This window comes from Marmota flaviventris, chromosome 3, assembly GCF_047511675.1.
Source record: "Marmota flaviventris isolate mMarFla1 chromosome 3, mMarFla1.hap1, whole genome shotgun sequence".
Taxonomy (NCBI): Eukaryota; Metazoa; Chordata; class Mammalia; order Rodentia; family Sciuridae; genus Marmota; species Marmota flaviventris.
The window spans coordinates 118,498,876-118,523,143 of NC_092500.1; the positions used below are offsets into that span (position 1 = coordinate 118,498,876).

Genomic DNA, 24,268 nt, shown 5'->3' on the forward strand with positions numbered 1-24,268 from the left:
AGTCCTTTGTTCCAGTCAGACAGGTTCTAAAATAACTGGGTATCTGACCCAGGCCCCCAGTGGAAGCATGAGAAGACTTGGTAGATATGGTCCCCTCCCTCAGAGAGAGAGAGACAAACAGGAAGAACAGAGGCTAAAAGTACAAATTAAGACCTCAGGGCTAAGCCAAGCATGTTGGTATATACCTGTAAATCCAGTGACTGCTGGTGATGGCAGCTGCTGAGGCAGGAGGGTCTCAAGTTCCAGATCAGCCTTAGCAAGTTAGCAAAGCCCTAAGCAACTTAGCGAGACTCTGTCTCAAATTTAAAAATTAAATAAAAATATCTTAGGGCTCAGTTATGAGGCATGTCTAGGGATATATATATTTGTAAATAGATCTTTTATTTTATCTATCTATCTATTTATTTATTTATATGCAGTGCTGAGGATCGAACCCAGGGCCTCACACATGCCAGGCAAGTGCTCTACCACTGGCCACAACTTCAGCCCCTGGAGTTCTGTTTTAAGACAGAATCGCATTTAAGTTGTCTGGGCTGGCCTTGAACTTGTGATTGGCTTGCTGTAGCCTCCCAAGTAGCTGGGATTACAGATGTGTGCCAACAAACCTGGCCAATTCATTGGTTTTAAAAGTATATTCACAATATTTTGTAATTTTCACCACTAATTCCAGAACATTTTTATTACCTTTATTACCTTTTTTATACCCAGGTGCTGTGGTACATCCTATAACCCCAGGGGCTCAGGAGGGTGAGGTAGGAGGATTGCTTGAGTCCAGGACTGGAGGCCAGCCTCGGCATCATAGGAAGAACACTTTTCTAATTAAAAGAAGGAAGGGATTTAAAAGAAACTCTGCATCTGTTTGTGGTTTCTTCTCATTCCTCCCTCTTCCCAGTCCCTGGCAACCACTAATGTACTTTTTATTGCTTTAGAATTGCCTATTCTGGACATGTCATATAAATGGAATTGTATAATATGTGTCCTTTTGCATCTGTCTTCTTTCACTTAGCAAAATATTCTCAAGGGTCATCCACGTTATAGAACAAGTCAATTACCTCATTCCTCTGTACTGGTGAATGATATTTCATTGTGTTAGATATACCATATTTTGTGTACCCATTCATCAGTTGATAGACATTTGGATTGTTTCTACTTTTTGGTTATTACAAATACATTGCTGCAGTGAATATTCATGTATCAAATTTTGTGTAAACATGTTTCATTCCTCTTGGGTATTTGTACACCTAGGAGTAGAATTTCTAGGTCATGTGGTAACTCTGTGTTTAACATTTTGAGGAATTGCCAAGCTGTTCTCCAAATCAGCCACATCATTTTACATTCCCATCAGCAGCATGTGAGAGTTCCAGTTTCTCTACATCCTCATCTGCACTTGTTACTTTCCATTTTATTTTGTTTTAAATAACCATCTAATGGGAACAAAATGGAATCTCATTGTGATTTAGGAGTCTTCTCCCAATAATCCACAATGTTTAATATTGTAGAGGTTGGAGGTGGTTGAGTGCTTGCTTAACATGCATGAAGTTAAACACAACTCAATAAATAAATAAATGTACTTTATTGTAAAATATAAATGCTGAATGCTCCAATTCACACATGGATTTGTCATAAATTTTACTTAGCCCAGATAATTTATATGAATAAATTAAATGTGTAATAAGTTATTGATGTAAGTTTTTTTCCTTAAATGTAATTATAAATTATTCAGTTCTTCACCAGTCATGTAACTATTAGTTTTCTTTTTCTTTTCTTTTTTTTTTTTTTTTTTGAGAGGGTCTCACTATGTTGCTCAGGCTAGTCTTGAACTTGTGGACTCAAGTGGAAGACAGGCAACACTGTACCAGGATGCAGGGCTTTGTGCATGTCAAACATGTACTTTATCACTGAGCTACATCCCCAGCCTTTTTTTTTTTTTTTTTTTTTTTGTAGAAGAACACAATACCTTTATTTCATTTTTTTTTTTTTATGTGGTGCTAGGATTGAACCCAGTGCCTCATGCATGCTAGGCAAGCACTCTACCACTGAGCCACAACCTGGCACCCCGGCCTTTTTGTTGTTGTTGTTGTTGATGCTGGGGATTGAACTCTCCGCCTAGAGCATGCTAAGCAAGCACTCTATCACTGAGCTACTCCCCGAGCCCTGCCAGCCATATTTTTTATTTGAATTGATGCTCAGTAACTAAGCATAATTATGAGATAGTGTGACAGTTCAATTCAAGTATACAGTGTATAATGATTAGAAAAATTGGCATATATCTCTCCTTCCACATTTATCATTTCTTTGTGTTAGGAGCATTTAAAATCCTCTCTACTAGCAAGTTTGAAATAATTAATTAATTGTTTTCCACTATATTTATCCTACTGTGCTATAGAACATTACAAGTCATTCCTTCTATCCACTAAACCCCAGTACTCGTTAACCACCCTTCTCCATCCCTACTTTTTTCCCCATCCCCTTCCCAGGCTCTGGTAATCACTGTTCCATTCTCTACTTCTGTGAGATCAATTTTTAGCTTCCACACATAAGTGAGAAAATTCAGTATTTGTCCTTCTGTGCCTGACTTATTTTACTTAACATAGGTCCTCCATTTCCATCCATGTTGCTGCAAATGATAGAATTTTATTCTCTGTATGGTTGAATAATATAACATTGTATATATACAACATTTTCCCATTCATCTGAAGATGAGCATTTTGGTTGATTTGATATCTTGGCTGGTTGAATAGTGCTGCAATAAACATGTGAATGTAGTTGTCTCTTCGGCATACTGATTTCAGTTCCTTTGGATGTATGCACAGTAGAGGGATTTCTGGATCCTATTGTAGTTCTAGTTAGAGTTTTTGAGAAACCTCCATACTGTTTTCCTTAGCGGCTATACTAATTTACATTCCCAAGACTCGGTGAGAGTTCCCCTTTCTCTACATCCTGGACAGCTTGTTGTTGTTGTTATATTATGACTTTTTGACAGTAGACATTCTTGTTTTTAATATTTTATCTTAGTTGTAGTTGGACACAATATCTTTATTTTATTTTTATGTGGTGCTGAGGATCAAACCCAGTGCCCGCATGTGCTAGGTGAGTGCTCTACCACTGAACCACAACCCCAGCCCTGACAGTAGGCTAAAATGATATCTCGGTGTGGTTTATTTGCATTTCCATGATGATTAGTGATGTTGAACATTTTTTTTATATACTTATTGTCCTTTTATATATCCTCTTTTAGGAAATCTCTATTCAGGTATGATGCATGCATATAATCCTAGTGACTCAGGAGGCTAAAGCAGGAGGATCTCAAATTTGAACCCAGCCTTGGCAACTTAGCAAGGCCCTGTCTCAAAATAAAATAGCCAGTGGTAGGGCTCTTGCCTTGCATGTTCAAGGTCCTGTGTTCAATTTCTAGTACTGCAAAGAGAGAGAGGGCAGGGTGTGGGGAGCAGGGAGGGAGAGAAATGTTTATTCAGGTCATCTTTGCATTTTTAAATCAGATTATTGAGGTTTTTTTTGCTGTTGAGTTGTTTTGTGTTTCTTATATATTCTGGATGTTAAACTTTCATTGATGAACAAGTTGCAAATATTTTCTCCCTTTCTGTAGGTTGTTTCTTCACTCATTGTGCAGGAACTTTTTGTTTGTTTTTTTGCAGTGCTGGGGATCAAACCCAGGGCCTCACACATGCTAGACAGATGCTTTTCCACTGAGCTACACCCCCACCCCAGAAACTTTTCTCTGACATTTCATCTCCTGTGCTGTCAATGGATTCTATTATTATAGCATCATGATTTGTTTGGGGCATTTTCTTCCCTTGTTTTTTCATGTTGTTCATGTGTCTTTCTCCTAGGTATTACAGTTTCTACGCTATAATTTGTAATATCTCTGCAGGTTACCAATACCTCACCTCTGGTGTAACCAGGCCTGTGGGGACCTTGGTGATGGTCTTCCCCGTCCTGGCTGTTGTCTCTAGACAGAAACAGGCCAGAACAACCACGTGTTGGTAGATGGAGGGCCACAGTGCCATTGTTCTCCTCCTCTGCGAGTGGGGCCGCATTGGTCTGCTCTGCCTCCTCCACTCCTTGGGCAGGGGTTCGGCTCCCAGAAGCTTTTTAGTCTGATGTAATCCCATTTGTCAATTTGTGCTTATGGGGTCATATCTAAAAAATATTTGCCCAGATGAATGTCCTAAAGCATTACTCCTATTTTCATAGTTTCAGGTCTTAAGTCTGATTCATTTTTGAGTTGATTTTTTTGTATGTGGTGAGAAATAGGAGTTCTGTTTTACTTTTCTGCATGTGCACATCCTGTTTTCCCAGCACCCTTTATTTCAACAGACTGTCCTTTAGATAATTTGTGTTCTTGCTGCTTTTGGTGGAAGTCAGTTGGCTGCAAATACCTGGATTTATTTCTGGGTTTTCTATTATGTTTCATTGGTCTCTGTGTCTGTTTTTATGCCAATACCATGCTGTTTGTGATTTTGATTTGCATTTCTCTAGTGACTAATGATGTTGAGCCAACCAGTCAACATATCTTATCAGAATGTCAATTTGAACAAAGAATTTTTGTTAACTAGAGTCAATTTATCAAGGAACCTCTTCACTGGGACCCCTCGTATTCACCTTGTATACTTAGAATGTTTAAGCTCTAAAGGACCTTAGAGATCATCACAGCTCAGTAGGTATGTGTTTAAAGATGGAGGCACTGAGCCCTGGAGAGGTCGTGCAACTTCCCTTGGTCCCTTTGCTTACGGAAAAGCTAGAATAAAACCCAGGGTCTCCTGATAACTGATCTCATGGGCTTCTACCACACATGCTCCCTTCACAATGCAGGGAGGATTACTCAAGTCCCCCACCTTTTCTGCCACAGGAGGTACCAGCTGCAGCGCATCGTGAATGTGGAGAAGCGTCAGGATCAGTTACGTGGCGGTCGCTACCTCTTGGAGCTTGAACTGCTAGAACAAGGCCAGCGCCTGGTGCGGCTCTCTGAGTACGTGTCCACACGAGGCTGGCAAGGTATTGATCCAGCTGGTGGGGAGGAGACCGAGGCCCGGAATCTGCAGGGCCTGGTCTGGAGCCCACACAGACGTCGGAGACATGTCCTGAATGTCCGGGATCCAGAGCCCAAGCTTTGCTGGCCCCAGGGTTTCTCATGGAATCACCGAGCTGTGGTCCACTTTGTCGTGCCTGGTAAGCCTCAGGAGGGTAGGGATCCTAATGATAATCATGAGCACCCAGATCTGTTTTCTCTGATTGAATCTCCCAAGAGTTTGTTGAAGAAGACACTTTATAATTAAGGAAATGGAGCCTCCCACACACAAAAAGGAATGAGCTTAAGGTTACATGACTGGTAAATTAACTAAGAACAGATGCTGACTTGTAGGCCAGTGCTCTTTCTTTCACACTAGGTTTCAGAACCGGATGTGATTATGAACTGAGATTGTTGAATAGATAAGGAGGATACTGTATACAATGGCTTTATTATTATTTATTTATTTCAGTGCTGGGGTTCAAACCCAGGGCCTCGAGCATGCTTAGCAATCACTTCACAACTGAGCCATATTCCCAGCCCTAGAGTGGTTTTTACTGATTTATTTGTTTCTTTTTGGTTCTGGGGATTGAACCCAGGGACACCCTACCACTGAGCCACATCCCCAGCCCTTTTTATTTTGAGACAGGATCTTGCTAAGTTGCCAAGAGCCTTGCTAAATTGCTGAGGTGGTACGGGGCTGGGGATGTGGCTCAAGCGGTAGCGCGCTCGCCTGGCATGCGTGCGGCCTGAGTTCGATCCTCAGCACCACATACAAACAAAGATGTTGTGCCCGCCGAAAACTAAAAAATAAATTTTAAAATATTCTCTCTCACTCTCTCTTTAAAAAAAATAAAAAATAAATTGCTGAGGTGGGCCTTAAACTTGCAGTCCTCCTGCCTTAGCCTACCAAGTGACACGGATTACAGGCGTGCACCACTGTGCCAGGTCCCACATGGTTTTGGTAATGAAAAGGGAAAACTTATAACAGGCAGGAGTATTACAGTGTTGCAGGAAAGGATAGAAGGGTAGTAAGATGGACAGAAAATAGGTCTGATGGTTAGCACATGGCAGGATTGCTAGGAGAGAGCTAATGATGAGCCCTAGCCCAAGGCCTTCTCTCAAGGGCCTTCTCTCAGGGTGTTCATGGAGCTGGATATAGAGGCCAGGTTACTCGTGAGCACTCCCTCTCTTTGGGTCTCTGCTCTTGCTAAATGATTTCCTTTAGCCACATTGTTCCCTAAGCAAAGGTCTAGTGGGGACTCCTGACTCACATTGGAGCTTACAGTGGAGATGATCATCTTTCACTTACCTATTTCTTTCTTCCTGCCTGGCCCACCGGGGCAGTGAAGAACCAGGCACGCTGGGTGCAGCAGTTCATCAGAGACATGGAGAACCTGTTCCAAGTCACCAGTGACCCACACTTCAACATCATCATCACTGACTATAGCAGTGAGGACATGGATATTGAGACAGCTCTGAAGAGATCCAAGCTGCGGAGGTGAGGAAGACCCCTGACCACGCCACAGCCTGGGCTGCCTCCTTCCTGAAGTCCTAGGCTGTATTCAGTCCAGTGCAGAGCCAGAAGTCCCACCCAGTCGCCAGCTTTTCCCCAAGGATTTAACCTGCTGATATGAACCCCATCCCAGGAACACTCCATCTCTTCTGTGCTAAAGAAGAGCTTTCCTCTTCCTCCAGGGGACTGTTGCAGATGAGTCCTAATCCTCAGCCCCTGCTTTCTCCTCTTCCTACAGCTACCAGTATATGAAGCTCAGTGGAAACTTTGAACGCTCAGCTGGACTTCAGGCTGGCATAGACCTGGTGAAGGTAATCAGTCTGTAGGGGGCTTAGGAGATATGATTAGAGACTGATTAAGAGGTAGAGAGGCATTTGAGATGTGTCAGATCCTGAAAAGGGAAGGGAATGGGGACACATTGGTGTTAGTCCCACAGTAATATTTTGTTACTGCAACAAAATACCTGAGAGAATCAACTTAAAAAGAAAGACAGGCTTGTTTTATCTCATTGTTTCAGAGCTTTCAGTTCATAGTCATTTGGCCCCATTGCCTTTGGTCCAGTGTTGATGCAAAACATCACTGTGGAATGAAGGATGCTCCTCACTTATTGGTGGCCAGGAAACAAAAGAGAGATACAAAGAGACCAGAGTCCTAATATCCCCTTTAAGGGCACTAGCTCCCCCCACACCAGGCCCACCTCCTAAATATTCTACTGACTTCCTATAGCGCTACGGATGGGCAACCAAACCTTCAGCTCGTGCATCTTTGAGGGACACTTATCCAAACCGTAGCAAGGAGCATTCTCCCTGCTATGCTGCAGGCCCAGGCCAAGTGTGGGACTAAGCAAATGACAATGGAGCATATGTCCAGAGTCCTCAGAGTCCACAAAAATTGGGGGGGAGTCAGAATTCACTATTGGATGGTAAGAACTCTGTTCTGATGCTCAGTAGTGTGGAAACCTGCCCAGTGGTTAGTTCTGTGCAAGTTTGTTAGTCATTCTAATAGAGAAGAGCCTGGGGATTCTCCTAGAATTCTCCTAGGATTCTCACCAGCCCTCTGCTGACCCTGCACCCTCCCCCCCCCCTTTTCTTTTCTTTTTTTTTTTCCTTCCATGGCCATGCAACTCTTGGTTAAAAGGGTTGCCAGTGGGAGGCAGGTGGCCCCAGTCACGCACAAGCATGTACTCTGGCTCTGCAGCCTGATCCCCAGTGCAACGCACAGGCACAGCTGACCCTGCCCTTTCTGTCCCCAGGACCCACACAGCATCATCTTCCTCTGCGACCTCCATATCCACTTTCCCGCTGGAGTTGTTGATACCATCCGGAAGCATTGTGTGGAGGGCAAGATGGCCTTTGCCCCAATGGTGATGAGGCTGCATTGTGGGGCTACCCCACAGTGGCCTGAGGGTGAGCCCTGCTCTGAGCTAGGGAAGAGGAAAAACCTTTGTGGCCTTGGTTTCTCAACCTCAGAGCTGAAAACAGTCATGTTTGTGAACATCGTTATCCTCTTTTCCTGCCCTGCCCCCCCATTATCTTTGAGCCTCCGGACAGTCCAGAGAGAAGTACCCCGAGCTGTGCTGACAGCCACAGCCAGAGATGCAGCAGTGAACATTTCCCACCCATCTTCCCCTTCATTCATTTGCCAAACATTTATTAGAAATTTACTGTGAGCTGCATGCTGTGCCCCTGTGAGGATATGAAGGTGGGAAGAGGTCCCCTGCCTGTGAAGAGGAAAATGGACCAGTAAACTGACCTGCAGCTGTGTGTTGTGTGGCTGCTGTTGTCAGATCCTGTCATCAGCCTGTGGTCAGTGCTATATTTGGTGTACCCTAACCTTGGTTAGAGGGCTTCTGCCCAAACAGGCAAGGGACCTGTTCAGTTAAGACAGCATTCAGCTTTAGTCACCCCCACCCTCCCTCTTTCAGAAAAGCCTCTAAGAGCACAGCCCAGAAGCCTTTTGCATTTCTTCCTTCTGACCTTGGCTCATCTCACCTGGAGCTTCTTGTCTGTCCACAGGCTACTGGGAGGTGAATGGATTTGGGCTGCTTGGCATCTACAAGTCAGACCTAGACAAGATCGGGGGCATGAACACTAAGGAGTTCCGAGACCGCTGGGGTGGAGAAGACTGGGAGCTGCTGGACAGGTGACTAGGGAAAGGAGGGCATCCAAGACATCTGCTGGAATTGCATTCCATATTGTGCTCTAAGGAAGGAACAGAGCTGGATCACCCAGCTGGGCCCCTTGGCTGCTGATTTCCCAATGGACAAGTAAAAGGCATGGGTTCTGAGGAAGCTCTCAGGTGACTGCCTCACACACACTCTGTAAGCTAGCAGAGAGGGATGATACTCCTGCTGTCTGTGTCACAAGGCTGCTGTGACAATTAAACTGCTCAGTAAACTGTCAGAGGAAAAGCAAAAACAGTTGATCTGTAAAAATTCAAGTGGTAATAAAAATTCAAGTGGTAATGTTCTCAGCACCAGGTGAGGCGCTCTGGCGAATATCACTGCCTCATCCCTAAACGGGGGTAGATCTCCCCACCGCAGCTGCCAGAGGCTGTGTGGAAATAGATAAGGGAGACATAGGCCAAGGGTCAGGAAAGACTTTGGGGTTCACAAAAGAAGCATTGAAGGGCAACAAGATATCCAGGAGGTTGTGGGATTTGGGAAGTCAGTGGGGGAGGAGATTTAGAGAAGAGGTAATAACCTCAGAGAAGAAGGGGAACATAGGAGAACACAGTACAGGCTGTAGACGTGGTAGGAGGGCTGGGAGCGAGTGTTTTAATAGGGAGCCAGATTGTGCAGTGAGGACTGGGGATGTGGCTCAGAGGTGTGTACCTGGCACACATGAGGCTGATGAGGCTGTGGTTCATGCTTTGGAACGGCAAAAAAAAAAAAAAAAAAAAAAAAAAAAAAAAAAATGTGCAGTGACATCAGGTTTAGGGGAGGAAGGAACATAGGGGCAGTGAGGAAGTTGCTGCCTATAATTGCATGATATTCCTCTTTTAAGAAGTTTGCTGCTAAGAGAAAGGGAAGGAAAGAGGTACCTTGAGAGTTGAGCTTAAGAGGAGAAAGAGGGGGAAGAAAGGGTTTAGTTACTGGAAGGGTGACTGGAGAAGGAGGACAGGGCAAAGTCAGGAGCACCTGGGGCAGGGGACCTTGACAAAGGCATGCACTTCTTCCTGAGAGATGGGACAAGATGTAGCCACCAATCACTGAGCACCTGTACTTGGCAGGTGACTCGCACGTTCCTTTGTTTCTCTCTCCCCAAACCCCTGTGTGGTAGGTGTAATTTTCTCCATTTTTCAAAGGAGAAAACTGAGTCATGAAGAGTAGGTAATAACTTGCCCCAGATCTTTCCCATTTAAGTGTCAGAAGCTTAAAAACTAGGCTGTGTGTGATTTTCCCCAAGATGGAAGGTGACAATACCGAGAGAACTGAAGGTGGAAAGGGGGATGTTGAGGGATGTTATGTCAGATAACTCAGATCTCAGAAAACTAGATCAAAGTTGATCTCAAAAGTTGGGAAGCCCAGTATAGTGGTTACTATCACCCTTGATCTTTGTGCTGTGCTTTGTGTGTTTGTGTGTGGGGGGAGGGGGTGGGTTGTTGTTGTTTTGGGGGCATTTCTTCCCCCCCCTCCCTTTGCAGTGCTAGGGATAAAACTCAGGACCTCACACTTGCTAAGCAAGCACTCTACCACTGAGCTACCTCCCCAGCTGTTTTTATTTTATATTGAGACAGGATCTGCCTAAGTTATCAGGGCTAGCCTTAAATTTGGGATTCTCCTCCCTCAGTCTCCACAGTCTCTGAGGTCATAGGTGTGTGCCACTGTGCACCCAGCTGGGCTTTGTGCTTTGACACAAATGTCTGTCATGATTCTTAACTTGCCTGCTTCCTTTAAGGCCCAAAGAGAATGAATCTGTTTCCAATTCCAGCTACTTGCAGCTCTGCCAGAAGTGCAGGCCTCCTTGTAAAAGGGTCACCCAATGGGCTATGCAAATAGAAAAGGAATAGGGAGGGCTGGAGTTGCAAGGGGCCCGGGGTTCCATCACCAGCACCGAAAGAAAGAAAGGGGGGAGAGAGAGAGAGAGAGAAGAGAGAGAAGGAACAGAAGCAGGGCCTGGGGATAGAATCTCCAACTCTAGCCCTTTGACTCTCTCAGATACTACCATGAGTGCCCTGTGAGCTGAAGTGCTGTTACTAGGCACTTAGTATGTATCAGGAACTATGCTTCACCTCCATCATATCTACTTATGTGTATTATATTATGTATAATATGTATGTATATGTGTATGTATATTGGAAGTAAGTGGTGAAGGCTAGAGATGATGGATGCAAATAGCACATATATTTATAAAATTGTTATCCTCTTTCTAAAGATAGCAAACAGGTTCTGACAGGTGACGTGACTTGCTGGGATTCTAACACCAGCAGCTGGGCTTCAAAGCCCGAACTCTTTCCACTACACCCAACTTCCTCTGTTCCACGGGAGGTGACCATGGGAAGGAGGAACAGGGTCTGACGTAGATGTGAGAGGGTCAGTTCCTCAGGGGCCCGAGCTGCTTCCCAGTTGCTGTGTGTGCTTCCGTGGGTTCATCCTGCCCCTCCCTCTTTCAGGATCCTCCAAGCAGGCCTGGAAGTGGAGCGTCTTTCCCTCAGGAATTTCTTCCATCATTTCCATTCCAAGCGAGGCATGTGGAACCGACGCCAAATGAAGATGCCGTAATCCCTGGAGCCACGTGCAGCTCCTTGACTTGCTGTTGTTCCCCAGCGCCCCTGCTCGCTGCTGGAGAACGGGAGGGCAGGGGGGCAGAAGCGATGGCTAGGCCCCAAGAGGCCTCAGAGCCAATTACCCTTTCCACCGGGAGCTGTCCCCTCATGCAGAGACAGGTGCCAAGACTCTTCTGCCACTCACTCAGTCAACAGAGAGAATGGCTCCTGAGACAGATGGGGCAGCCAGATCAAGGAAGGATAGACCTGCTTGAGCAATACTGTTGTTATCCATGAAGGTGCATTCCAGTCACCCCCCATGCTCCTCTTGGGAGTATTGGCCATTGAAACTGGAAACTTCTGCTGGACATATTTTAATGGGGGGTTTATTTTTTTAATCAGAGAACCAAAACTGCTGTTCAGACCCAGCATTGACTGCGAATGGGGTGAAGTTGTACATTGAAGGAGTAATCCCAATCGCAGATCCCAGATCCATTTGTGTGTAGAGATGTGTCCCTAGGGCACTGTCCCTTTCAGAGGTGCTGGCCACACGTGGAGCAGGTCTAGCTCTAGCCCAGGCTTGTGCCTTCTAAACACACATACATTTCTCCTGGTAGCCACTGAACCGCTGGCCGTCGATTAGGGCATTAACCTAATCCCTCCAGGTGGCACTAACTTCAGACCGGAAGCACAGAACTGGCAGCCAGGTCCAGGTACAAAGGTGGGGTTGGGAGATCGGGAACTAATGAGCATTGGGCTTACCTTGCCCAGTGTTGGACATATGGGCCATGCAGAACCCACAAGGTGAAAAAGACCAGAGATAGATGCCCCTTCCCTTCCCAGCTCACCTGTGAGATAAGGCCTTTGGAGAGGATAGAAAGAGGCAAGCAAAGAGGATATGGATATAATCCATCAACTTTGTGTAGATGAGAAGAGGAGGCAGAAATCAGGCAGAGAGGGATGGAAAGGGAAGTGGAAAACTTGAATCCCAGAAGCCCAGCTCCCCTATGAATTTGCCCTCCTACAGGGAGAGCCCCAGCTGCTTGGCCCTGAGGGGAAGACGAGGAAGGGGTGTGGGTGAAACCCCAGACCTCGAGACAGGAAGTGGGCAAGGCAAGAGGTGTGGGGAGCTGAGGGTATTGTCCTGAAAGGTATCTTCCCCAAGGGGAGGGGAGCAGGAGGAACTGAAAAGTAAAGCAGTTTCAGGGAAAATCACCCTTGGCCTTTTCAGTCTGCGAACACCCTTTATGTCACCTGATGATCATGCACTTATCTTGCACTAATAATCCCCGGGTACTTTTGTGGCTGGGGACTTTTCTACTGCTGCTGTTGAATTCACCAATGGTGCATTGGATGCTGGATCTTGAACTCCAGAGTCTGTGGACAGAGCTGAGCACAGGGCCTCCCTGTTGGGAGGTGCAGCGGGGCCCAGGAGCTCCGTGCTGTGACAGTCTACATCACAACGTTCAGAGCTAGGGTCTACCTGGTGGGCTCTGCATTCACCAAGAGCAAAACCGTGGCATATGGGAGGACAGAGCCCATTGAGAACCTTCTGGACTTTGGGGAGAATCCTGCCTTCCTCTAAGGAATCAACAAGGACAAAGACGTTTCGTTAATAGGCCGTGGCTTGAATGCCATACCTGTCCCCCTGGGCTGTGGCTTTTACTGGTCCCTGCTCAGGACTGTACCCTCTGGAAAGGACCGCATAGGAGGTAGGCTAGGACTGCAGTTGGCTGATTGGGGTGCCAGCTTTCTTTTTAGGGCCACTCTTATCCTTGGCATTGCACTGGAGGCAGCAGTCCCAACAGCCCTCTTTATCCACCTCTCCTAAGGACCAGGAGCCAGCCCAGCCTTCCCTGCCCTGCCCTGCCCACACCCCTCTGTCCTTGGGCCAGTGCCTTGTGTTTGATGTCTGTTACCTCCCCACCATCTGCCTTAATGAAAAGGGCCTGGCATGGCCCCTACTCTGTAGAGAAATGTCTTGGGTGAGGGGAGGGAGTGGGTGAAGGGAGGGAAAGCATTAAATACAGCATCTTCTTAGAAAAAAATGGCTCTTGTGTTTTCCTGTTGCCCATTCATGGAAGATGGTTGAATTGAGGGGCACAAGGATTACATCTCCATCGCTCTGAGAGGTATGCCGAGGACCTCCCTCACTGCCCTCCACCCTTGCTGCTAGTTTGGGGAAGTTGGTGAGTTCTGTGCTGTGGTTTGTTCAAGGATATAACATTGTCCTTGGTGTCTCACAGTCTGATAGTAGACCAGGCATTTTCTGTTCAGTAAATTAATGGAAATTGGCCATTCAGCTGAGAAAGACTATAGACACCCTGGGTGAAGAAGGCTAGCTATAGGGCCAGATGGTTTGGTGAGCAGTGGATAAGAGCCAAGGGGTAGCTTATTCTAAGGTAACAGATGGGACTGTGGTCCATGCCTGTAATCCCAGAGATTCAGGAGGCTGAGGCAGAAGGATCACAAATTCAAGGTCAGCCTCAGCAGCTTAGTGAGACACTATCAAAATAAAAAATAAACAGGGCTGGGGATGTGGCTCAGTAGTAGAGAACTCCTGAATTCAACCCCTGGTACTGCAAAAATAAATAAAAATTAATTAATTAATTAATTAAAATAGCAGATAGGGCTGGGGATGTATCTCAGTGGTAGAGTGTTTGCCTAGCATGTGCAAGTCCAATAAAAATGAAAAATCACTTCTGTTTGCAAGTTGACTGTCCTAGTTGTATTTGGCCTGAGCGAAGATCAAAATTTGTGTTTAGTAAACATGTGCTTAAGAGACACTTTGGAGGTGGGGGGTTCTAGGGATTGAATCCAGGGGCTTTACCATTGAGCTACACCCCCAGCCCTTTTAATTAATTTGTGTATTTTTATGTTGACACAGGATCTCACAAAGTTGCTTAGGGCCTTGCTGAGTTGCTGAGGCTGGCCTGAAATTTGCAATCCTCCTGTCTCAGCCTCCCAAATTGCTGGGATTATAGGTATGTGCTACCACACCCAGCAGGAGACACTGTAATGTGAAAGCTATTATAGGTTTCAGTAGGTCCTTGAAAAGGTTTGTGCATAAATGCATTAGTCCAGAATTGACTAATCTGTGATTGAGGTAGGAGATATAATAATCCCTTTCCAGGACACAGAGAGGGCATTCAGACACCAGCCTGGATAGTGGAGCCTTCACGACTGAAGATAAGAAGATTGACTCTGAGTGGATTCACAGAGATTTTTATAGATAGAAGTTAATCCATTTTACACAAAGGGAGAACTGAGGCCTGGAGCAGAGGGAGGGTATGGGGTGGGGTCGGAACCAAAGGCTAAGCAGGCTTGATCTTACATTAACCTGCCATAGGCTCAGGAGATGCTGCCAGGGAGGGAAGATTGGCAGTACTGGAGTCAGAGCTCAGGAATCTGGAACAAGGTGGAGTCCCTTACACCAGTTAATTATCACATCTTAATTCGGGTGCTATAGGGAAGAAGCCAGCACAGCTATATTGCCCTTTTAGAAGCTCTCCCAGGGGCTGTGGAAAGTGCCCATTAGCATGGCAGATCAAGGAGGAAGGAGGCAGAAGCAGTTCCAGGACCAGTACCTGTAGAGGAAGCAGACAAGAGGCAATGAGGAGAGCAGGACAGACCAGTGCTCCTCAAACTTGGATGCAGACACTGTTCACCTGGCAATCTTACTAAAATGCAAGTGCTGATTCCATGACTGGAATGGAGGCCTGAAGTACTGCATTTCTAAAGCCAGCTTCCCAAGTGATTTTGTAGATTCTTCTGGCTTACAGACCATAATTTGAGTAACAAGAGCTGCTAGACAATACCAAAGAGACATTTCACATTTTTGTCTTTCTCTTGCTAGATGGGCTGAACCAAACACTAGCCACATTAGCTTCCAGCCCATCCCAGGCTGTGGAATAATCTGAGCCAAAGATCTGTAGGAGTCATTCATTGGGAGAAGGGACTTAGGGTAGGTCTTATTAAGAACCATTCCCCTCCCCAGCGGCTGGGGAGGCTGAGACAGGAGGATCGCAAGTTCAAAGCCAGCCCCCAGCAAAAAGCTAGGCACTAAGCAACTCAGTGAGACCCTGTCTCTAAATAAAATACAAAAAAATAGGGCTGGGGATGTGGCTCAGTGGTCAAATGCCCCTGAGATAAATCCCTGGTACTCTCTTTCCCCCCCCAAAAAAAAGAACCAATCCCCACTCTTCAAGACACCTCTTTGGCCCTAGACCTATAGGCCTTCCCCTTTGGCTTGGCAAGGGAGATTCTTCTTACCCCAAACTCCTGAGGGGACAGATGGGCCACCTGGGGGAGCCCTTAGATCAGGAACCTCCCATCCTTCCTCACCTAGGTCCCAGGCTATGCTCAAAGAGGATTCCTTGAGGCCCTGGCAGTCAGGAAGCCTGTCTTTTGTGCCCCAAAGGCTGTAATGAAGACATTGATGACAACAGTGATGAAGACCAAGGTGGTGGCAGCATTGTTGAGCTGGTTTAGTCGCCATTGATTCTGTACCTCGTTCAGGTTCAGCCGTGCTGTGGAGGAGTAGGGAGTGGGGAGTGAGGATCAGAGCAGGAGCCACACCCTGAAGCTTCCCTCCCCACATGCACTAGCTTGGAGAAAATCTGGCACTTCAGAGATCCACATGGAAGAAATCAAGGGAAGTGGTCATCATTGGGCTGAAATTGAAATGCTTTTGGCCCTCCTGACCAGCACATGGTACTTCATGGGATAGGATTTGGGAATTTAAACAGGTTCTTCCAAGAGTGGAAATGAATAATCACAAAATACTATAGGGAGCTGGATGCGGTGGCGCACGCCTGTAATCCAGCAGCTCAGGAGGCTGAGGCAAGAGGATCACAAGTTCAAAGCCAGCCTCAGCAATTTGGTGAGGCCCTGAGCAACTTAGCAAGACCCTGCCTCAAAATAAAATACAAAAAAAAGGGCTGGGATGTGGCTCAGTGGTTAAGCACCTCTGGGTTGAATCCTCCATACCAAAACCAAAAACCAAAATGCCTGTAGGGAACTCTGCCACAGTGAGTAAAGACAGTCATCCGGCAGGTATTGTGGAGTGTCCATCTTCTGGGATACCAGGATAGAACAGATTTCTAGTCTTGCTGAACAGGAGTTATTTGTGCACTTGTAGGTGCAGTGGGCTAACACTAAATATCTAAATTGGCATGTGCCAACACAGGGGACTGGCTCCTCACCAATGACAACCAAGAGGATTCCGATGACCACCTGCAGGAGCAGAGAGATGCTGATGAGGGTGACAAGGGCAGTGTAGTAATGAGAGGATGGTCCCTGCTCAAGCACCGCTTTCAGCCGTGTGGCATTGGACATGAAGAGAGCCACATCCAGCATGCTCTCTGCCACACTCTTCTTGGTGGCATAATGGTTCAGGTTGATGGGTTGGTTCCTCCTGGGGTTGGAGTTCCCAGGCTGTAACGGAGAAAGCACAGACTTACCTAGGAAACTTCAGAAGGGAAGCAGTGGAGAGACTGGGAAGTGGAGAGAGATTTTAATTCCCTTCCCAAAGCAGGTGGGAACGCCCTCACCATTGATGGTGAGGCCCTGCATGGCTTATGGGTTTATGGCTTGAAGAAAAAGAAAGGGCTACTGGGCATAGTGGCCCAGACTTGCAGTCCCAGGTCCTCGGGAGGCTGAGGTGAAGGGTCTTTTGAGCCCAGGAGTTTGAGATCAGTCTGGACAACATAGACTCTGTTTCAATAAATAAGTAAGCACAGACAAAATAAATTCATATAATGAACAAAAGAGGGCTGGGGTTCTGGCTCAGCAGTCTCTACTTGCCTAGCACATGTGAGGCTCTGGGTTCGATCCTCAGCACCACATAAAAATAAATAAATAAAATAAAGGTATTGTGTCCAACTACAACTAAAAAATAAATATTTTTTAAAATAAATAAATAAATAAAATATTGGACTACAGAAACTTTGAGCTCTGAAGTGATGCTATGCTGTGACATCTACTTTATGGAGGACCCACTTTCCCTCACACCTTGATACATCCAGCAATAGGTGATTTGAAGCTTGGGTAAAATGGAATAGATGCTTTTCTCCCAAAATGTCATGGTCCCAAGGGAGGGTGCATAGCTCAGTGAATTAAACATGAGCTGCCTTTCAATCCACTCAGTCCCTGAACTAAGAACCCTGGAGCCTCAGCCCTGTTCACAAACATATTGGCCGTTAAGTATAGGCTGTCAGAATACATGTATGTAAGTATGTATATATACACACAGTAATTAGTGCATGCTAGTTAAAAACTGTTTTTTATTTTTCAATACCAAGGATTAAACCCGGGGTGCTCTACCACTGTGCTACATCCCCAACCCTTCTTTTATTTTTATTTTTAAGACAAGGCCTTGCTAAGTTGCCAAGGCTGGCCTTGAACTTGTGATCCTCCTGCCTTAGCCTCCCAAGCTAATTTAATATTTTAAATAATTTTTAGCTAGGGCTTATTAAAATGTAATTTATATTTGATTTTGGAGTATAAAATAAAACTGTTATTATCAAGAAAACTCTAATTCCAAGGATGTAATCGCAATACAGGGCATATGGTAAGGGCCTCTGGGGTGGGCCAAGAAATTCACACTGGATGCTGCAGGCCATCTGCAGTCATTTAAGAACACTTGGGAGATTGACTTAGCAGTGGTGCTTAGGATAGATTGAACCAGGATGGACCAGATGTAAGGAGACTCATTTAAACATTATGGTCTTGTGGTCTCTGGATGTGAGTCAGTGGTAGAGTGCTTGCCTAGCATGGTGAGGCCCTGAGTTGATTCCCAGCACTGCATAAAATATATAAAGCTTATGGTCTTGATTTAGGGTGAATATGAGAGGGAACTGAAGTGGCTGGTCATGAGAAGGGAAAGGAAGAGATGTGACTGCTTGGAGGTAGGGAAGCTGATCCAGAAGGTCACCATAGCAGGATGGCTCTCTATTTGGGTGGATGGACAGACAGATGGACAGACGGTCTGGTGGATGGAAGGATGGATGGATGAATGAATGAATGGATGGGTGGGTGGGTGGGTGGGTGGATGGGGCAGGTTCAGAGGATCTGGGTGTGTCTTGTACTCAGTGTGACCACAGCAAGGCACTTCACTTTTCTGTTTAACAGGTAATTACAGAGGTAAGTTAAGATGGAGGAGAAACCTATGTAACCAGAACTTTGGACTGTAAGAACCCTGAAAATGTTCTGAAATGCAGCGATCTCTATACTTTCTTTTTGTGGTGCTGGGGATTTAACCCAGGGTCTTGTGTATGCAGGGAAAGTTGGTAGAGCGCTACCAACTGAGCTATATCCCCAGCCCCTCCAAACTTTTCTGATAGCATAACCTCAGAATTAGCATTAATAATTGTTTTGGGTCAGGCACACTATTGTCATCCCAGTAAGTTAAGAGGCTGAGGAAGGAGGATCACAAATCTGTCCTAAGTCAAGGAGGATCACAGTTTGGAGTGGGGGTGGGGGTACAGACTATTGTTATTTGTAAATTTCACTTTTTAAAATTTTGTTTATTTTTTAAAATATTTATTTGTTAGTTGTAGTTGGACACAATACCTTTCAGGGTTCTTAGTTCAGGACTGAGTAGATTGAAAGGCAGTTCATGTTTAATTCACTGAGCTATGCACCCTCCCTTGGGACCATGTCATTTTGGGAGAAAAGGCATCTATCCCTATTCTTTCACGTTTCTCTCTTCCTTTCCCTTCTCATGACCAGCCACTTCAGTTCCCTCTCGTATTCACCCTAAATCAAGACCATAAGCTTTATATATTTTATGCAGCCTTGACCACTTAGAGAGACCCCGTTTAAAAAAAAAGAAAGAAAGGAAGGAAGGATTAGGGATGTAGATCAGTGGTAAAACACTCTGAGTATTTTACCAATTTAAGGTATCACAAAACAGAGCAACAACAAAAAACCCAACTCTAATCCACACATTCTTTTTGTTGCAGACTGAACCAAATCTGTCCTAAGTCAACAGAAAGGGGTCTCTGTCTCCCAGTCCTCCTAAAGTTTGCCTTTGAAGTTCAGCCTCTATGTGACCTTCATTTTTAAACTTCAGGCCCCTTACTCCCTTTGCCAGGATCCATATATCTAGTCAAGGAAGGTTCTGGATCACAGGGATGTAACAAAAAGCACCTGCCCTGATAGATGGGATCAGTGCTGGCAGTGCTCGTGCCTTGAGACTTCTGTTTCCAATGCACCCACAGGAAGAACCAAGCACAAAGGAACCACTCTGGGGAAGTGGTTGCACATTATTAAATCATCAAAATCTGCATATACTCAATACTTCCAGGCATGGTGGGACACTCAGAGGGCAATCCAAAGTGTGCGCTTTGGCCAGTGGAGCGATTTATACACTTTTCCTCAGGAGGTGAGAATGAAGACTCATGGGCACCATTCATTCAACACAGTTTGACCATACATGTCAGGTGGTGTTCAGGACTGTGTATCCCCAAGGTGGGATAAAGCATTATTGCTACTTCTTTCCCAGGTCCCTGATGAGCACTGACCCATTGGGCTGCTGGTCATTTATACCAGACCCTGGTTGCCAGTTATTTTTCACAGGTACCAACATCAGCCTGGAGCCCAGAGCCTAGAGAAATAGGAAAGAGGGCTGTAGACATGAAGGAATGGAATACCTGCCTCTGTTATTCCTTTCTGTTAGATTTTTTGGGGGCCTAGGTTTCGGCCAGTACTGGGGGCTGTGAGTTGGAGGAGGTGGGGATAGTGTCGGGGTGAGGACCTGTGTGGACCTGGGAGGCCACACACCTCATTCAGAGCTTTTGGAAATGAGTGCCAAGACAATCTGGGCTTGTTGGGACCAACAGTCTGGTTGATTAGGGACAGAGATCCCAGGACCAACACCTCACAAAGGCCAGAAGTCATTTACAACCGGTGGTCCTAGCCCATTCCCGTCACTATGAGAGTCTCTGATTCAGCCACCCCCCTATGTGTTCAGAGTACTTCTACCCAGTTCCTGCCCCATGCCCACCCACTCCTCCTCTTCCCACCCTACACTTGAATTTGTTCAGTAGCTTCTTCCTTCCAAACCCAATTAGAAAGTTCAAAATCTGATAGATCCATCTAGCTTCAAGGGAGACACCTTTCTCTGAACATTTGCATATGAAGAGTAGACAAAACCTTAAACTCAAACCTCTAGCAGTGTTTTCAGCACTGACTAAATAAATGGTGATAGGAGGAGGAAGAAGGTGGCAGCAAGGAGGAGTACTTGGGAATCTTCCCAAGCCTCTACATAAAATATCCCAATCTGGGCATAGCCTTGGTGGTGCATATCTTTAATCCCAGTGACTCAAGTGCTGAGGCAGAAGGGTTGCAAGTTTGAAGCCAGCCTCAGCAACTTAGTGAGATCCTAAGCAATTTAGCAAGACCCCGTCTCCGAATAAAAAATAAAAAAAGGTCTGGAGATGTATCTCAGTGGTAGAACAACCTTGGGTCCAATCTTCAGTTTGGAGTGGGGGTGGGGGCATAGACTATTGTTATTTGTAAATTTCACTTTTTTTTTTTTCAGCTCTGGAGATGGAGCCCAGGGCGAGTGCTAGGCAAACACTCTACCACTGAACTACATCCCCAGTTTCTGCAAACTTTTAAGAGCTGGTTGGCTTCTGTTGAATCTAATTGGAAAGCCCAGAGCTTCACAGAGTTGTGGAGATTCACAATGAGTTTAGGAGGTGCAGGCCTCAATCTCATCCTCTACTAAATTCAAGACCTCTTCCTCTCCTCTCTAAATTCAATTTAAGGAGTGCTGATTTTGGACTGCTTCTAACTGAAGGTGCTTTTCCAGGGTCTGCTTAAGGTGGTGACCCCGGTGAGGTGCCTGTCCTCTCTCATCTTCTCAAAGCACCAGTTCTCCAGAATGTCCACATGGTGGCGTGCAGGATCCAAAAAAAGCAGCAGGATGGCATTTCTGCCCCCAGGAATCCACTGACAGGACAGGATTGGTGTGAAACCTGGGCTCCTGGGAGGCCCGGGATGGGAGCCTAAAAAGGACACAAGTCTGAATAGGTCAACCGAAAACCAACCAGACCTGAGTGTCAAAGGAGAGTTCAAGAATAAACCAATACTGCCAAGTGCAGTGGTGCACACCTCATTCTCTCAGGAAAATGAGGCAGGAGGATCACAAGTTTGAGGCCAGCCTCAGCAATTTAGTGAGACCCTAAGCAACTTAGCAAGACCCTGTCTTAAAATAAAAAATAAAAAAGTGGCTCAGTGGTAAAGAAAGAATAAACCAATACACAACCAGAGAAACTCCACATCGTATACAACCACAAGAATGGGATCCTAATTAGAATAAGTTAAACTCCATGTATGTATAATATGGCAAAGTACACTCTACTGTCATGTATATCTAAAAAGAACATTTTTTTTAAATATTTATTTTTTTTTAGTTTTCAGCGGACACAACATCTTTGTTTGTATGTGGTGCTGAGGATCGAACCCGGGCTGCACGCATGCCAGGTGAGCTCACTACCACTTGAGCCACATTCCCAGCCCAAAAAAGAACATTTTTTAAAAATAGCATTATGGAAAAAAAAAGAAGAGGAAGAAACCAATACCATCACGTGTAGTGGTGCACACCTCTAATCCCATGGACTCGGGAGACCAAGGCAGGAGGATCATAAATTCAAGACCAGCTTGGGCAATTTAGCAAGACTTTGTCTCAAAGTAAATAACAAGAAGGGATGTAGTTCAGTGGTAGTGTCCCTGGGTCCTCAGTACCATAATACAAACAAACAAATATAAAGAATGAGCCAATTCTGAAGTAGGGCCAAGGCTAGGTAGAAGAATGACTAAGGGAGGGGGTCCAGGGGAGGAGCCCCAGCACAATCTGTAGCCTGGGGGCTGGTAGTTAGAAGGGGCTGGCTCTGAGACCCTGGATGAAGTTGTTTTGAAAGGGACCCCTTCATGGGAACATCTTTAAAAGTAGGGAAAGAGTTTTCTTAATCCTGCTGTGCCAGTTCATTGGCAGCCCAGCTCAGAGGCAGAGATGGGTGAAATCACCTGTGGGCCCTCCCTTGCAACCTGAGGATTGGATTAGATAAACACCCAAATCCTGCAGGATGCCATCCTTTCTACCCACGCCCAGAGCCCGCAAGCAACTCCACGAAGGGTCAGGATAAAAGAGGAGAGGGTGGGTGGCTGGCAGGGTGGTCCCCGCTCCTGCCTTCAGAGGAGCTGGCCCTTTAAGGCCAGGCCCAGGCTGGTTGCGAACAAAGGCCCGGGAATGTGGGCTGGACCAGGGAACAGAGCCACCCAGAGTGAGTCATTCATGTTTCACGGACTGGGAATTGCTGGCTCCCACTTGCTGCCCTCCCTTGGCCCTGGCCCTGGCTCTGGCCCTGGCCTCGGCCCCGGCCTCCTCCCAGGGCTCAGGGGCAGCCTGCAGGGCCTGTCTGCCAGATCTTGCACTGGACAGGCTGGAGGCTTCCTCTTACCGCAAAGCTACAAGCCCTCTGCCTGCTTCTGGTGCCTCTCAGAGCAGGGGCCAGTGGGCCTGGACTCCTGTCCTCCCCTCTGCCCCTGGGCTTGCTGCTTGGTGCTTAGTTTCCACATCCATAAACTGAGAGGAAAAAATCCTGTCTCTGGAGGAGAGGAGACTGTGAAGAAAGTGAATGATACTTTGTTTCTCCTCAGAAGGACAGACAGAAACCAAGTTGTTCTTTTTTTTTCCTTTTAGTCTGAGATCTGTCTCAATGACGCTCTGTTTCTCAGAATCTTCCTTTTATGGCTCATTCTCTCTTGCACTTGACCCCTCAATTCCGCTCATAGACAGCAGGACCCTGGGCCAGAGACGGATTTCTTTGGGCTCCCAGAGGCCCCATATGAAGTGTTATAGCTCTGGTAACCAGTTACACTCCTGCTAGCCAGTGGCACCCAAACTCCAGGCCACCAGGCGGGGCTTCTGGTTGATATGAGTTGGAGCAGGGCTGGCTGTGGGCAAACTGGAACTCTGGGGCCACAAAAAGGACGTGGGTTTGGTGACTGGGGTGGGATGGTGCAGGGGGTGGGGACATTATAGACATACTCCATGGTATTTCCCGTTTGCCACTCCTGGTTCATCCCTGGTCACCATCATTTCCCTCCCTCTTCCTCGTCCTGTAGGTTCCAGCTCAGATTCACTGTCACCCAGGGCCCTTCTGCCAAGTCCCAGTTCCTAAGGCAGGAGTGGATTCCATCCCTTGAAATCATGGATGGCTTCATTGTTCTGCCAGACAATTATTTATCCCTAATCTTTGGCCTATATTTTTGTTTCTTTACAAAACTAAAGTTGGATAAGAAAGGAATGCCTTTTAAACGGAAAAGTAAATAAGTTTTTACATTGTTTATTGACATTATGGTCACGGGACCAGGAGCTCCAATGGTTCATTCTGCCCTTTCTTGGAAACAAGATTACAGGGATGTTGTCCCAGAGGGTCAAGGAAGTTAAGTAAGTAACTGTTCTACCAAAAAGCCATGGGATCCTGTACTCTGTGTGTTGAGGACCTGGAGCCTGTGGTGGCAGCAAGGCCTGGTGGGGAAGGCCAGCCTGAGAGGGCTGAGAGGTAGTGATTTGGTCCAAGTCCCGGCGCCATGTGCTACATGTGTAAAGCTGGTTCCCCTCACTGGGCTCCTTTTCTTGCTGTGAGATTGAGGGCTTGGGTCTTTTCCAGCAGAGTGATCTAGGAATGGGGAAGCCCCCTCCTCTGAGGAGAGTCTCAGGGACTGAGGACATTCCCCCAAGAGAGGCAAGGTGGGGGGCTGGCCCATGGCAGAGTTAGTGAGTCACTTTGAACCCGGCAGCTCTAGGGCATTGGTGACCTTTGAGTGAGTCATGCCTGTTAGCCCTGAGAAAAGCCATATGGCAGTCTTCCTGTGGGTCAGTTCAAACGAAGGGCTACAAACAAATAAGCCCAGGAAACCTGGCTGGTGGCCCTCTATTGGCCTCAAAATGACCAAACACCCAGGAAAGCCAGGTCTCCCCTAAAAAGGAGATGGTGGGAAGC

General features: G+C 46.3%; 2 protein-coding genes and 1 non-coding gene across 3 annotated transcripts in view; 1 reads left to right on the forward strand and 2 right to left on the reverse strand.

The window, feature by feature from the left end:
- The window catches only part of B4galnt3 (beta-1,4-N-acetyl-galactosaminyltransferase 3), a 103,721-nt gene extending 92,070 nt beyond the window's left edge, over window positions 1-11,651 (forward strand). Inside the window, exons 15-20 of the mRNA XM_027951209.3 lie at window positions 4,871-5,190; window positions 6,377-6,530; window positions 6,784-6,856; window positions 7,798-7,951; window positions 8,561-8,687; window positions 11,160-11,651. Coding sequence (XP_027807010.1) covers window positions 4,871-5,190; window positions 6,377-6,530; window positions 6,784-6,856; window positions 7,798-7,951; window positions 8,561-8,687; window positions 11,160-11,268 — 937 coding nt within the window. The 3' untranslated portion in view covers window positions 11,269-11,651. The remainder of the gene's footprint in view (window positions 1-4,870; window positions 5,191-6,376; window positions 6,531-6,783; window positions 6,857-7,797; window positions 7,952-8,560; window positions 8,688-11,159) is intronic.
- Window positions 7,661-7,773, reverse strand: LOC114104963 (small nucleolar RNA SNORA76). The gene has a single exon (XR_003584920.2). It is a non-coding gene; the product is annotated as a small nucleolar RNA SNORA76 (small nucleolar RNA).
- Window positions 11,652-14,540: 2,889 nt separating the features above from the next.
- On the reverse strand, window positions 14,541-16,639 carry Ninj2 (ninjurin 2). Its single transcript, XM_027951279.2, has 3 exons — window positions 16,457-16,639; window positions 15,597-15,781; window positions 14,541-14,839 (listed from the first exon to the last, which is right to left on the reverse strand). The coding sequence occupies exons 1-2, from the start codon at window positions 16,608-16,610 to the stop codon at window positions 15,615-15,617; spliced, it is 321 nt and encodes a 106-aa protein (XP_027807080.2). The 5' UTR covers window positions 16,611-16,639; the 3' UTR covers window positions 14,541-14,839; window positions 15,597-15,614.
- Between the last annotated feature and the right edge of the window lie 7,629 nt (window positions 16,640-24,268).

Excerpts from the sequence above, each read along its gene's own strand:
- Ninj2 (XM_027951279.2), bottom strand. The coding sequence starts at position 16,610 with ATGCTGGATGTGGCTCTCTTCATGTCCAATGCCACACGGCTGAAAGCG. Across the intron at positions 15,782-16,456 it reads AATCCTCTTGGTTGTCATTG|CACGGCTGAACCTGAACGAG; the intron begins GTGAGGAGCCAG and ends ACTCCTCCACAG.